The sequence below is a fragment of the Lonchura striata genome, chromosome 3, assembly GCF_050655825.1.
Source record: "Lonchura striata isolate lonStrDom1 chromosome 3, ASM5065582v1, whole genome shotgun sequence".
In the NCBI taxonomy this organism is placed as follows: domain Eukaryota; kingdom Metazoa; phylum Chordata; class Aves; order Passeriformes; family Estrildidae; genus Lonchura; species Lonchura striata.
In genome coordinates, this window is record NC_140705.1 from 82,054,706 (window position 1) to 82,069,828 (window position 15,123).

General features: G+C 40.2%; 1 protein-coding gene across 2 annotated transcripts; it reads left to right on the forward strand.

The window, feature by feature from the left end:
- Nucleotides 1-906: 906 nt before the first annotated feature.
- QPCT (glutaminyl-peptide cyclotransferase) lies at nucleotides 907-13,943 on the forward strand. Of its 2 annotated transcripts, XM_085576949.1 has the most exons (8): nucleotides 907-995; nucleotides 1,088-1,380; nucleotides 5,278-5,424; nucleotides 8,222-8,503; nucleotides 10,968-11,144; nucleotides 11,985-12,084; nucleotides 12,562-12,678; nucleotides 13,538-13,943. In XM_085576949.1, exons 2-8 carry the CDS (start codon nucleotides 1,279-1,281, stop codon nucleotides 13,681-13,683), a joined length of 1,071 nt encoding a protein of 356 aa, XP_085433075.1. In that variant the 5' UTR covers nucleotides 907-995; nucleotides 1,088-1,278; the 3' UTR covers nucleotides 13,684-13,943. The 2 variants fall into 2 exon arrangements, with proteins under 2 accessions (XP_085433075.1, XP_021401142.1); XM_021545467.3 differs by having other exon boundaries at nucleotides 907-1,380.
- The last annotated feature ends 1,180 nt before the right edge of the window (nucleotides 13,944-15,123 follow it).

The following is a 15,123-nucleotide window of genomic DNA, read 5'->3' on the forward strand; positions in this document are numbered from 1 at the left end:
ATGTGCATCTAAAATTGTCACCCATATGCTGGGTGGCAGATCCACCAGCTTTTCTAGGAAACCTCTGAAATCTGGGTCAACAATCTGCAAATCACAAATCATTCCATTTCTCCAACATTATCTTTACTTGCAAAGCTATAGTTACTAGGATAAGGCTTTCCAGTACAAGGCTGGCAAGCAGCAAAATTATTATTCCTGATGCTTTCCTCCTTCACATCTTTTTTTTTTTTTTCTCTTATTTTGTTTTGAGATTAAGCCTAAACTTTAAGAAATATGCAAGTCGGAGACTTTAAATATGGTATCTGTGATGCAGAATAGTCAGATGTTTTCTACATCATAGAGCAAGAACGGTGATGTCAAATCAAGTAAAGAAGAGAACAAGAGCTCATAAACTTGTGTCTTTGTCTCACCACAGATTTTGCTTCATTCTTAGTTGATAACATAAGTACAGAAATTAAAACGCCTGAAGATTGGGTTTTCATTTTAGCAAGTATTGTTATTGCTTTAGGCCTAAAAAAGGTCAAAAGAAGAACTTATAAACTAATAAATGAAACCCCTTCTCAATTCCGTAGGTCTTTGCTGTCGCACCCTTCAGGAATACCCGCTCCGAACTTCCATCAACCACGAGCGCTGCTCCGGGCCGACTTCCAGCGGGAGAGCGCCGCAGAGCGCTCCCTCATCCCCGCGCTCGCAGCTCCCACCGGTGCTCCGGGGCCGAGAGATCACGAGCTGCCCCTCGGAACACAAAACCAGCTTTCAGGGGAAAGCCGCAGGCTACGGCTTTTCCCACGGTGGCAATCACGAGCGCCTGCCCGCCCTCGCTGCCCGGCGGCCGGGGGAGGAGGGAGCGGGAGGCGCAGGCAGCCCCTGGCGCTGCTGACGTGCTGCCGGGGCCGGGCTGGACTCGAGGGAGCGCGGGCTGCCGCCGAGACCGGCAGGGCTGCGGCTTCGGCAGCCAGCGCCGCTCCTGCCGCAGCCTCCTCCCTCCGTGCCGCCTCCCTCCGTGCCTTCCCCCTGCCTCCTCCGTGCCGCCTCCCTGCCGCCTCCGTGCCTTCTCCCTGCCTCCTCCGTGCCGCCTCCCTGCCGCCTCCGTGCCTTCTCCCTGCCTCCTCCGTGCCTTCTCCCTGCCTCCTCCGTGCCTTCTCCCTGCCTCCTCCGTGCCTTCTCCCTGCCGCCTCCGTGCCTTCTCCCTGCCTCCTCCGTGCCGCCTCCGCCGCCGCCGGCGCAGCCGCGGTCTCTCCTTCGCTCCCGCGGCACTCGGCGAGGCGCTGGGAGGGGATGGCGGGGGTCGCTGCCCGGCTGCTCGGGGCACTGTGCCTCGCCGCCTGCCTGCCGCCGGCGCTCGGGAGGGACGCCGGAGCGCAGTGGACTCTGGAGAAGGTGGGTCGCGTTTGCCTTTCCTAGGTGCCTCTTGCCTCTCTCTTGGTACGTGAGGCAGCGCGTTCCCGGCGGGCAAGGATCAGCGGCTGGGCGCCGGGACGGCCCCATCCATCCTGCCCTAGCCTGCAACGTGAATTCGGGCTGGGGTCACCCTTGCGCGGTCCCGCAGGTGAGGGTAGGTGGCGTGGCTTCCCTCTTAAGCCCGAGCATGGTGGCTGCAGAGAGCAGATCTTATTCACACATTTGGCTTTGTCATCTCGCACCACCTGGGACTGGGCAGCAAGAGCCATAAGCTTTGTCAGGGGCAGTTACTGAATTTAAGGGGAAGCCCAAACAGGGCAAGACAGATCAAAATCTGAAATTGTATTCCTTATAACATTCTACTATGCTCCAACTTTCATTGTGATTATGGTGAGTCAGAGGACAGTGACTTAGTTTGAGAAGACAAATAGCTCTTTCAGAAGAGATGTATTTAGGAAAAACAAGTAGACATGGTGCTAATAGCCGGTACAAAATTATTTTGAAAAGGTATAATGCTCTAATATATTGTGGGCTCATATTGTGTCTAATTTACAGTGGTGTGTGTACTAGTGAAAAAAGGAATCTTGAGATAAGATTTAATTAAACAGTGGTAAGCTTTAAACCACAGATTTCTCAATGTAGCAGCTCTTAGTGTTTCATTATGAAACATTAACATAGTTTTCTTCATAAAGAATTAAACCACGTGAAATCATGTGAAATGTAGGAGAGCATAAAACTGCAAACCACATTCAACTAAACACTTGAGGAATTTCCAAGCAGAAACTATAGTTCTAGGGCCCTTCCCCAAATGTTTGTAGAAGAGCTGAAGTCAAAGTTCAGCAAGAAACAACTGAATTCCACAAATCCAGTGCACCATTCTCATCACCAATGGATCAGAGTCCAGGACAAGCTGGTAAAAGTAAGCTTCCCTCACACCTTTCCATGCTTCCCCTTAGTAATTCCCTTTCTCTTTGCTTTTATTCATGCTCCCCCCCCCACCCCCCCATTCAATGAAACGTTGGCTTGTTTCTTTGTTTCTTAATGAGATACTGTTTCATTCTGTTCTATTAATTGTATCTTACACTACATACATATATATAGGTGTATAGGTCACTATATAATATATATAGCTCATGTATAGACTATATCTGTAACATAATATGTATCTGTAATTATGCACAATACAAATATATGTACATGTGTAGTATATACATGCGGGGCTAAATCTTTAGTCACACTGGTCAATGAACAAGCACATATCCCCAGTGCTCCTTTTTTCAGCCCCCTTGAGCCCCAGCACTTTTCCCACTCTTTAGTTGGTTCCATTCTGACCAGTCAATCTCCTCACCAGTGCTGTCAGTAGTGCCAGCCAGCCACAGAAGCATGGCACCTTAGCTCCTCTGCCTGTGCACACACTAAGCAAGAACAACTTCCTCTTTCTCATCAAATTCTTGTCCTTCAACAACTTTCATTCTTTCTCCCTGGTGGGACATGTAAGCCAGAAATTCAAAGTCCTACAGGTAAGCCTGGGCTACTTGTAGAACTTGAAGTTTTGCAGTTTTATACAGCTTAGTACAGCAGCCTTAGTGACAGCCCTGTCGTGAACATACTGTTCTGCCTCCCTGTTGTGGCAAAATAGGGATTGACCAATGCTGTAAAGAATAAGTCACTTACAAATCTTATTTTGCTTCTCTTTTATTTCATAACCACTTTTGTAACTCCTCTCACTTCCCAAATTTGAAGATATCTCCATTATTAGAAGTGGAAATTGATTCCTCTCTTCTGAAGTATTTTCATGCATTTGTACTTTAATAATGTTTCTTTGCAAAGTGATTAGATGACCCCAATTACTAGGCATGCTCTTCACTTGTTTAACTGCAGACAGATTTTCTGAACTTCCTTAATTAAACTGTCCTCTTACACTCTTCTGAAGTACATAGCTTTAGCTTTTCACTCTCCCCTTACAGCCTGCTCCTCCTAAACCGAACAGCTCCCTGACATTTTCTCTTCTCTGTGCCTCTTCTACACTGGTCTAAGTTCCACCTTATTAAACTTCTAGTATTTCAAAAAACTGTTTTACAACTTCCATAGTATAATTTCCAAACTTTCAAAAGTTTCTATAAGATAAAATAATATAGTTTTTCTTTTTTCTTTAATCTATGTATAAATTTTCTAGCATTAGAAATGTTAACTGCCCTTCCTAAATGTTGGTGTTCTTACAGTCTTAAAATTAAGCTTTAAACACTGTATTGAAATTGGCACAATGAGATTTAGTGTCTTTGTGTCACCCCTCTGCTAAATTTCACTGGTAAACCTAAGTAGAACTAGAGGAAAGGTTCACACAGAGATAAACAGCTATGAAACAAGAGAAGGGTAGAATTAAATGTTTGCAGTGAAGTCTAGAAAATACTTGTGCTCATACTTGCTTGTACAAACACAAACAAAGTAGGAAAGAGTCAAATAGTGAAGCAACCCACATTTTTAAACAATATTTATCACCTAGGGTAATAAGATAACTGATAATAAGATACCTGACTTTTGAGGTCAGTTCACATCCTGGCCAGGTAATGAGTTTAGGTGTTATTTCAGACACATGTGAAATGACACACACGAGTAGAAAAGGAGAGGAGATTATTTTTTGTTAACACATACAGTGATGGGGTTAGACTACAGATATTTAAGAAAATGTCCATTTGATGCAGGAGTAGCCCAAAAGCAAGTCAGCTATTAAAAAGTTTGAAGAAAGAAAAATAATAAAATAAAAATACCATTGTCCTACAGTATAAACTATGATGCACTCGTGTTCCAGTTTCTCTTCTTTTGCTCATCTTAGAAAGGATGACATAGACAAGGTACAATGAAGGACAGCAAGTCTGATCAGTCATGTAAGGCAGTTCTGATCAAAGAAGAAATAAACAAAGCTGTATTTTTCATCAGGAGAACAACAGGAGAGAGGGAAGACCCTGCGATATAAATAAGGAATGGATATGATAGTGTCTGAAATAGGAATCTATAAGAACAGTAGTGGGACAGGAAGTTTCTGAGGAGACAATTGCTAGAGATTGGAAAGGTTCAAACCTGGTGTATAAATGGGCATTTGCAATGTCCTTGGGAATCCCACCTGGCATTCAGCTCCCATTTCAGAGCACTATGGAGTTCTTGTGCACCTAAATGTGCATTTGCCACCTACATAAGGATGTCTCAAGCATTCTGGGTCACCTGATACAGACCCAAAGGCCTGTGCCTGGGCAACAGAAAGGAAGTCACTTGGGAGGTAGGGAGGGAGGTCACATACTAGTGGCTGTCACAGGAGACCAGCTGTCGGGTCTGAGGTTAACCCATGTGTCACCAAGCTGAGGAATGCCCCAGCTAGCCCCACATTCTGCACATTCCATGCAGTCACACTCATTCTGCCACTGTGGGTAGAGACCACAATGACACAGCTTGCTCCCTCTGGGAGTGAGTTACCTTAGGCATTTCTTTGCAGTACACAGCATAAAGCTAAATATTATTACTACTGGAAACAAAGCTTCTGGTGTTTGTCTCAACAGAAACCTCAGCTGAAGGTGGCGTGGTTGCAGATGTGACATGTATAATTAAGATATTAGGAAACAGAGAACCCATTCATAGGTTCAGGTTTTACAGCTAGCTGGTAGGTAAAACTTTCTCCCACACTTTTAATACTATCATATTTTGCATGGAAATGAAAGATAGAGAAGCCAATAATTTCTGAGTGAAAAGGGTTTTTAAATTACTTTTTGTTGGGAATAAATCAAAGTAGCACAATATGCATTTTTCTTGTAATTCTGAAGAAAACTATGGTTAAAAAGGTCTGGTAATAGTTATAGCGCTCTTTCTTCTCCCTACCTTCTACAGTATTCTCACCAACCAAGAAATTTAGGTTATGATGCTATTCAAAAAGTTGTGGCTAACACAGATGTTTCTGAAATGTGGGAGAATGATTTGCGCCCTATCCTGATAGAAAGATACCCAGGATCACAAGGAAGTTACATTGTGCAACAGGTAAGACAACACTTCCTGACAACCTCTAAGAACATCTTTACTATATTAATAATAATGTTCAAAATAATGTCAATAATAATGTTAATAATAATGTTAATATTATTATTATTATTACTACTTCTATTCTGGTAACACCTTTGGTGACCCTCACCAAAGAGACAGTCCCAATGAAGTGACAGTCACATTCCTTTCATTTAGCAGGATGAACTCTATCATTGTTCAAGTCTAGACCGCATAGTGCTTATATAAGCTGACATTATTTCCCAGGGCTGCATAGCATAATAAAGAAGTGTAGTTTTTTTCTTAAATTGTGTTTTCAATTAAAAAGTTTGGTACCCAAAGTACCACACAATGGTTGTCCTTTCCCTCACATGAGCAGGTTTTTGGTAACTAGTTCAAATCCAAGACCATGCATGGAATGAAATAAATTACACCCCCACCACTTCTTCTGGAGAGGCCCTGTCCTGTGCTGTTAGAGTGCCCTGGAGTGTTGCTTCAGATGGGTGTATCAACACAAAAAGGGATCAGAGGTGCCAAAAGGGGCAGGCAGATGAAATGGTCAGCATTGTAAATGCAGGCAAACCTAATGGGAAGAAATTACAATCTTTGACTCAATTCAGAAGGCTGAATTATTTCTTTATAATAACTATGCTAAAATACATTCATATACTATATAAAAGGAGGATACTAAAACTACATACTACTTTCTCTGACTCTAACACAACTCATGACCCTCTCGCAAGAGTCCAGACACAGGTGGGTTGGATTGGCCATCAGGCTCAAACAATCCTCACCAGAATCCAATCAAGCACTCACTCCAGGTAAACAATTCTCCAAACACATTCCACATAGGAAAAGCAAGGAGCAGAAATAGAAATTGTTTTCTCTTTCATTTCTCTCTGTGCACCTCTATAAAAAATCCTGAGAGGGAGAGAAATGTGCTTGCCACAGGTCATCACAACAAAGTGCAGCCCTGGTCCACAAATCACACCAGATCCACTGGCCCAAGCAGAGCAGTGTCCTGCTGCTGGACTAACAAAGCCAGGCTGCAGCTGGCCCGAAGGCAGGAAATACTTCAGCACGTTGTCTTTGAGCCACAAGGAGTTACCACACAACTGGGTTGCTGCTCTGTCAGCACCTCTGCTCTGCACTCACAGAGTGGGATTCTTCAGGACAGTGTCCATGCTGGCTCTGGATCCCATTAGCCAAGCAGGAGATAGACAATGGTACAGCTGAGTTTATTAAAAACCATTCACATAATCTCACTAGCCTTCATCTACCCTTCAGGCACTGACTCACAGCTCTAAGACAGCCCCAACTACAAGAAATTTATTTGCTACTCTGCAATTGGTAGATTGGAAAAATGAAGCCTTTTTATGCATTGTGTGCATGAATGTGTGTGCATATGTCTGTAGATTTAGTCTTGTGGTTTCTTTAGCAGTACTCTGGAAGGCAGCCAAGTCAAAGAGGGAAAAGGAAGAAAAACAAAAAAACAGCTGAACCTAGGCTAGAAAACCACAGATGATGTACAAAATAGGATCATCCTGTTACAAGGTAGCAGCATATATTAAATTAGACCCTGCACCAAAGGAAAAAAATAAGAATCCTCTATTGTCAAAACACAATAATGGAGTTTGAAATGGATTATACTTCTTGAAACACAAAATCATCAGACTCTTTTAAGGGAAAAAGGCTACTGGGAAATCCATCCAGGCTTATACAATCTCCTCAATCCTTAACAGACATTCTTCATTCTGCCTACTGATACCTGATAGACCATACCATAATGTAAAAGCTTTCAGAGGGTGACAATGAACAAAATACATATTTGTTCTAGCACTAAAATCTATGGCAATATTGTTGTTTTTTATCATTCCTACTGACTTCCCTAAGAGCAGGACAAGTCTTCAAAGTCTATTTTCCCCTGAGAGGCTTTTCCTAATGTTTACTTAAAGAGAGAGGAATCTGCCTTGAAGAAGCTCTCTAGGGACCCATAAAAATAAGTTGCTCAACAAAGAAACAGAGATGTCCCTCTAATATGAGTTAGCCAGAACTCTGGTTGAAGTATAGCTGGGGTTGTTAGAGGTATTATCTTCAGGCAGAAAGATAGCTAAAATTAATGATTAGCGTTATAGAATGTCTCACTTCTTATCTTTACATGAGCTACACTTACAGAATTTATCTTTTAAAATGCTGTTATGAAAAGTTTAATTTTTTAATTAAAGGAATCTACCTATCTGTTATGGCCTTGTAAACAATTTATGTCACTTGAAAGGCAGATTTCTCAGAGAAGCTTAAAAGCCCAACCACCTCACACCAACGAAGCAACCCAAACAACTTTTTTTTTTTTTTTTCCTCTCCTTTATACTTCTGTAGCATCTAATTGTCTAAAGAGCCACAACAAGGTCCGTGCAGCCAATTCTGAAGTCCAATTTAAGGACACACCTGAGTTAATCTTTGAATATATTAACATTAAATCTGCTCTAGTTACACCTGAAAAAGACACTGGCCTGAGATCAAGGTCTTCATGTGTCATAATAATTGGCAATAATTAAAAACACCCTCACACTTCAAAGAGAAAGGTCAGAAGGAAGAAATAAAAAGCAAATGAGATAAAGGCTCAGGTAGCAAAGTTATACAGTGATATTACATTTTTTTGCTATAACGTTTATCATTTAAAACACCATGAACTTACTGAAATAAGCTTAGGAACCACTATTAATTAACTAGTAACAATTTGCCTGCAACACCTTTCTGAAGTAAAAAATATTAATCTGATTGTTTTTTATAATTGCAGCATATCAAGCACCGTCTTCAAACATTAAAGGCAGGTTGGGAAATTGAAGAAGATACATTTCAGAGATACACACCATATGGCTATAAAACATTTTCTAATATTATAGGCACTCTTGAGCCCTCTGCAAAACGCCATCTCGTACTTGCTTGCCACTATGACTCAAAATTCTTTGGACAACAATGGCAGGGCAGAGTGTTTGTGGGAGCAACTGATTCAGCTGTGCCTTGTGCTATGATGTTGGAGCTGGCACGGGCCCTGGATAACGAGCTTCAGTTAATCAAGGTAGTTTTTTTGTTTCATCTTCATTTGCCTTTCCAACAGCAACAGGCCTCAGGGCATTTCCACATTCTTTTCCATAGCCTGCATGCTGGGTTCTCTGATTGCTGTGTAATAAATCTCCCATTGACTCCAAGAACAAACAGAGATCAGTATCATTTATCACATTAAAATGTCTTATAAAAAGGGTGTATATATAAAGTTATCTATATAAACATATACCATACAAAAAATAACAAATTATATATGAATAACAGATGTTTCTGATAGACTTGGAAAGATATAATGCTACTTTCAGTATAAAAGGCACAGAGTCTGATTCAGAAGTTCCTATCATATCCAGTAACATCTACGGTCATTTAAAAGTTTTGTTGCATTCTGAATCCTGCAGAAATCTCTCAGTAATATTCTGCTTTGAGACACAGATGAACTAATTGTTGTGCAGCAGAGTCACGCTCAGGTGTCCCCATCCCACAAGGACTTCTTCTTTTTTTTACAAATTTAAATAGTTTATTTATGAAAGAAGTATAATGTCATCAGTCTGTGTTACCTATGCTATGAAAATCTGCTTCAAAGGGGCCTGCAATTGCTAGGCACAAAAATCAGTTGAGCCTACCAACTCTTAAAACTTGTAGGATTACAAATTTGTAGGATTTCGGATTCATGAGTGCCATCTAGTGGTTCAATATTCACTATTTACAGAAAAATAATTCTGGTACGTTTACAGAGCTGTTACAGAAAAAGGTCTCTCAAATGTGAGAGACAATCTACAAAGTGTCAGGAGTACACTCAGCTCAGGTATTAGGATTACTTGTAGACAGTACCAGAAACTGATTTGGTGCCTTCTGATTTGTGAATATTTAAGAATGAGAAGATTAAGAATATGCCAATATTTTTAATCACAAAACAAAACACTCCTGTAATACATAGGCTTTCATTCAAAAGATTCATTTATAATAAATTTGCCTGGTGATTATTTATGAAACAACCTGCACTGACTTTAAAGTCTGGCATTTTTCACTATGAATACACTATTTTTTAATGAAAATTGTTTTTTATTATCTAAGATGACAAGATTTGACAAAAAGACAACTAATTACTTCACACAGGCCACCACTTTTACAGTCTGTTAAAATATACTTTGGGATCCATCTGCTTAATATGTTAGTTATGACATTTTTGCTCTGATTATGGTAGCACAACAGACTTTGCTCTGTTGTCAGCCAAATCTATTTATACTTTGACTTGAAGCTGTAATTTTTATCTTGATGCTTCTCCAGTTATAACTTACTTCTCCAGAGTAAGTTTAAAATTAATGGGCAGACATCTCACTATATTATTAAAATGTGTTAAGCACTAATAGTAATAATGACACAAGTACTACTTTCTAAAACTCAAATAGCACTGATATTCCTCCAGAATGTAATGCAAAATCAGTGCTGCCCACAGAGCTCTGTCATGTACAAAGGACAAAGAGCAGCAAACCATTGCCATTACAGAAATCAATGTACCACTGTGAGCACAATCAATACCATTTTGCCTGCATTACCAACATTTTATAGAAGCTTCTGTTTATATTGCATCAGCTCCAGCTATTTGGGAGTTGTAGCCCATGCAGGACATGGCTGCTGCCAGTGACCCCACCTTTTTAACCACATCATGCAATTTTAGTTGAAGTAGTGTTAATTCACAGAGGGCTTAAAATATTTATAGCAACTGTCAAGACTACAGTTCCCAAAACTATTCATTTAGTGGAACCAAACTGGGATTCGCTGTGCTGTGGATTATTAGGAAATTCTGACAGTTCAAATAAGGCTTCAGATAGCAGACTCCCTCTACATTAGGAAGAAATTTCATACAAATATCTTTTTTGTGACATTAAATACATTTATCATATATGTTAAGTTGTTAGTGCTGATATATTTTGGTTGATGAAAGGGAAAGACATATCTGACGTACCCCATTCTCTTTGCTTTGGTTTAGCACAAAATTGCCTCAGTGATTGCAAATTCCCCTGAATGAAAAGAACCATCAACTTGTCAAATACATAATTCACCTCCACTGATGCACAGCTGTAGTAATTACATTAATCCTTGTGATGCAATTAAATAATAATATTAGCACTCCCATCACGTGTTTTTACTGACACATCTCCTCATTATTTGAGATAATGTTGCTGCTACCTGGTTTTGCAGGTCTCAACGCTCAGGTCACGTCCTCCAAAGTCAGAAATTTTATCCAGAACCAAAATTATGTCAGACTGGAGAATGTGTCACTGTGTTAGATAAATAACAATTACGTTGACAGATCACTACCACTGTTATACCATAATAACAGACAAAGGAAGGTTTGCGTAGGCAACCTTGAAAATACACCCTTGTTTGTGTTACTTAACATGCCAACAGTATTTGCCCTTTATTTAATGTTCTGGCCAGAATCAGTTAGTTTTACTTTTAACTTCCTCCAACAGGCCAGCTCAACATCAAGACCAGACCTTTCGCTTCAGCTCATTTTTTTTGATGGTGAAGAAGCCTTTGTTCGGTGGTCCCCTTCTGACTCCCTCTATGGATCCCAACACTTAGCTCAAAAAATGGTATCGACTCCACACCCACCTGGTTCAACAACCACAAACCAGCTGCAGGGCATAGTAAGTGTCTTTCTACTTTTTAAGGACTTTTCTCCTTAATGAACAATAGCAAATGGCATTTTAAAAAATATTTAATTAGTAGGTAACTGGCCAAATTCCCAAGAAACCACGACCCAAGGAAGAAGCAGGCTTCTGGAAACATGATGAATATGACAGAGAATTGGCAAGAGCTTTTCAGGTGATTAGACCTGCTGAATGCAAGTATAAGGAAGAGTCACAGAAGTATCAAAATACACAATTTATTAGAATATAAACTAGGATACCCACCTTCTTCAGGAAAAGAAAATTCAAAGTGATAAGGAAAGAGCACAAAGAGCATTGCCTTATGAACAAATCTCCCCTATCTCAGTACTAAGCTACAGCTCTGTTTTCCTTTGATTCCTACTAACATTCTGTTTGTCTGTTCCCTTCTACTTTCCTTGTTTACTGCTGAGGCACTTCTCTTCTGTCACTGCTTCTTGTGACTCATAAAATGTCTTTCCCTTGACAGCCTTTGTTGTTTTCAGGGGAAAAACCAATTTCCTCTTCTCTCTCCCCACCTACTGTCGTTTTTCTTTTAAAGAGATATAACACACAAACTCCAGGCTAAGCTATGCAGACTGCTTCAACTCGAGGAACAGAGGAATAGCCTAGCTTTGCCCTCCCTGGGAAGACAGCAAAATATATCAGATTGGAATCAGGTTCTGCCAGTGAATTCTTCTCAGGCACCATGGTTAAAGGCAGATCTTTGGCCAGGGATAGCAAAGACCTGCTCATGACCTATACAGGAAACCAAGAGCTCCATTGCTGCTGCTGATGTTATAGGAAAACGTTTTTTACTAAAGATTCTTTCTTGTCTAGGACCTGTTTGTACTACTGGATTTAATTGGTGCACCAAACCCAGTCTTTCCCAATTACTTTCAAAACACTTTTCGATGGTTTCAGAGGCTTCAAGCAATTGGTAAGCAGAAGGATATGGATTTTGAATGAATTTCAAAACCCCTAGTGAGTAGTTTAGAATGTTTTAAGCCCTGTAAATAAGATTTTTAGATTGATTTTTTGGTTTACAGAAATAATCTTTGATAATGTAAATGTGAAATCTTAAACCTATATGAAGATTTTGATACTTAGTTAATAAAACAACAGAGGAAGACTATCAGACATTTGGAAGCAACAAAACAGATTCAATTACTGATTGTCACTCTGTGACACTTGGCAACTGGTTCACTTTTGTGTTTTTGTTCTCACTTCTGTAGAATTATGGTAATAGCACCAATCCTGAGGTCTTCCAATTATTAAACAAATGCAAGAGACAGTCACCACTGCCTTCTTCTTCTCTGATGGAAAAAGTTTCCTTGTGAGAGGAAAAATAATTAAAGCGTGCTAACATGCCTCATTGTCTAAAGATTATTATAATCACTTTCATTGTGCATTACAGAGCGAAAGCTACACAACATGAATCTGCTGAGGAATCACCCTGTTGAAAGTCAGTATTTCCACAGTACTTTACATCGAGGCTTGGTTGAAGATGATCACATTCCATTTTTGTTAAGAGGTGCCAGAAATTCTTATATTTTGAATTACATGTTCAGTAAGAAATGCATCATTTAGTAAATGAGCAAGTGCATTTACTCCTGTTTTTCAAGCTGATTTGCCCCAACTTGAGGTTTCTGAATCCAACTTTAGAGCTTTAATGTAACACCTAATGAAAAAATTTGATTCCTTAGTGGTATGCAGCTGAAAAATCAGAGAGAAAATGAAGTAAAACAGGAAAGAGGGTGAGAAAAAAAATGCTCTCCCCAAAAGCAATTGGGAAGCAGAAGACTGATTTAATTCCTCTTTTACCTACAAGCTGCTGTACATATAGGTGGCTTTATGTGTGTGTATATATATACACACACATATATATGCAGTGATACACTTCCTTTATCTGAGGGCAACACTGTCTGTATTTTACAGAGTAAAAATAAGACACCCTATTTTACCATTTATGTAGAGAACTAAAAAAATGCTTCAAAAATATTCAGTCTTAACACTTTCACAAAAACATGGTAATCACTTTTCATTTTGAGGAGGTGCAGTGCTTTCTCTGTCTTTCTGCAGCTCCTAAACATACAATGCAAAAAATCTCAAAAAAAACCCCAAAACCCCCATTAACTAGTAGCTACAGATTAAAAAAAAAAAAAAAAAAAAAAAAAAAAAAAAAAAGTTCTCAAATGAAATTAAGGTGGCAGCTTTGCACAACACGCTCTCTAATGATGGGATGCAGTCACAGCAAGCATCAAAACAAGAGAAGGTAAAAGGAAGCTGCAGGGACACACCCTCCTGACTCTGTTGCTAAATGATGAAGTATTCATTGGCTTAACAGAACTTCTAAAATATTTCTTCTCCAAATTTCACTTTCCTTTTTATAGGGGTTCCAGTCCTGCATCTGATTCCATCCCCTTTTCCTGCAGTATGGCATACCATGAAGGACACAGAAGAAAACCTTGACAAAGCCACTATTGACAATCTCAACAAAATCCTGCAAGTGTTTGTATTGGAATATCTCAACCTTTGACAGGCAAAACATCAACCAATTGTACTCCATTTACACTGCTGTTTGCCCATCTTCACATTTGCTATTTAATTGCATTGGAGGGTACCACAGTGAAGAAAAATGTGATAGTTCTTGCTAGACTGATTATTGATTGAGCTGTTCATGGTCCATTGATCCAGCAGCCAAATAAGATACCATTAAGTAAAACCTAGTTCAGCCTGGAAAGAATTTATCTTTCCATGTTTTGTCTCTGAATAAAAAAAACCTCTAGAATCCTTCCAGATTGTTATCATTGTTCCTTGTCATGTATGATTCCAGGAGGGAACGCCTCATGACTTAATTATACGGTACTGTTTTTACAAGGTGTGACCAACTTTTGCAGTGCTCAGCTATGGAAATTGATGCCACCTTATCAAAAGAGGCAAAAATCATACCATAGCAGACTTCCACTTTGGGCTGAACTAAACCACCTCATGCTGAAATAAGTTGTTAGAACTCCCGACACGCAGAATTTTTAATCCTCTCTGGTCCCTCTCCTCCTTCCCCTGCAAAGGAGGATTTTTCTGCAAGGGTTTTTCTCTGCAGACAGCTGACCACCAGAAAACAGAACAATAATCCAAACTGAGTTTTGCCCTATCATTTGTTGGATACATGTTGATGGATACTCGTTGGTGGTGAGGGGTGATGCTAACAGGAAGGTATGTGGGGGTTTTCCCTGTGCTCTGACTGCAACACAGGAGACATAAACAAAAGATCAGGTGGTGTGTGGGAACAATGACCCAGTACACACCATTCAGTCACATGAGAATCATTTGCAATTTGACCCAAGATACCTCCCAACCACCACCCACCTGCTGTTTTTTAATACAGACTACAACAAAAGTAATCATACCAGGAAAGTATTCACTTTAGAAACTATAGTTTATCTAAATACAATTTTAAAGGCAAAGTCCTATCAAAAATGTTATGAACAAAACAGCCTAGCTGGGACACTTGGCTTGAACTAAGTGCTGACATTGAAATATTAATTAGCTAATCGCTCCTGGGAATCACCTACACCCCCACCCAAACTAGGACTAGGATGCAAAATAAGCCAGTGGAATCATGGGAGGGGGTTTTGGGGATGAAAAACACCCCAAAATGAAAAACAGGGGCACAGTGGAGGGGGCTGGATGGGTGTGCAGGTTGGGGAAAAGGGAAATCCATCCCTAGTCTGTGTTTGACCTGTCAACATAACCTGCAGAGGACCAGACTGGACTGGGCTGTGGGAAGCTGTCATGGTTTGACACTGGCACAATGCCAGTGCCCCCATGAAAATGTGATCCCTCCCTTGAATGCTGTGAAGTGGAATCTAGAATAGAGCAAAGCAGGCCCAAGCTTAATAACAGGAAAAAAAACCCTTATTAAACTACTACTACTAAAGAAAAGAGAAAACTAAAGAAGGGGGAAAAAAAAAACCAC

Coding starts and splice junctions, on each gene's coding strand:
- QPCT (XM_021545467.3), top strand. CDS start 1,279: ATGGCGGGGGTCGCTGCCCGGCTGCTCGGGGCACTGTGCCTCGCCGCC. Junction 1,381..5,277: donor CGCAGTGGACTCTGGAGAAG/GTGGGTCGCGTT, acceptor TACCTTCTACAG/TATTCTCACCAACCAAGAAA. Junction 8,504..10,967: donor ACGAGCTTCAGTTAATCAAG/GTAGTTTTTTTG, acceptor TTCCTCCAACAG/GCCAGCTCAACATCAAGACC.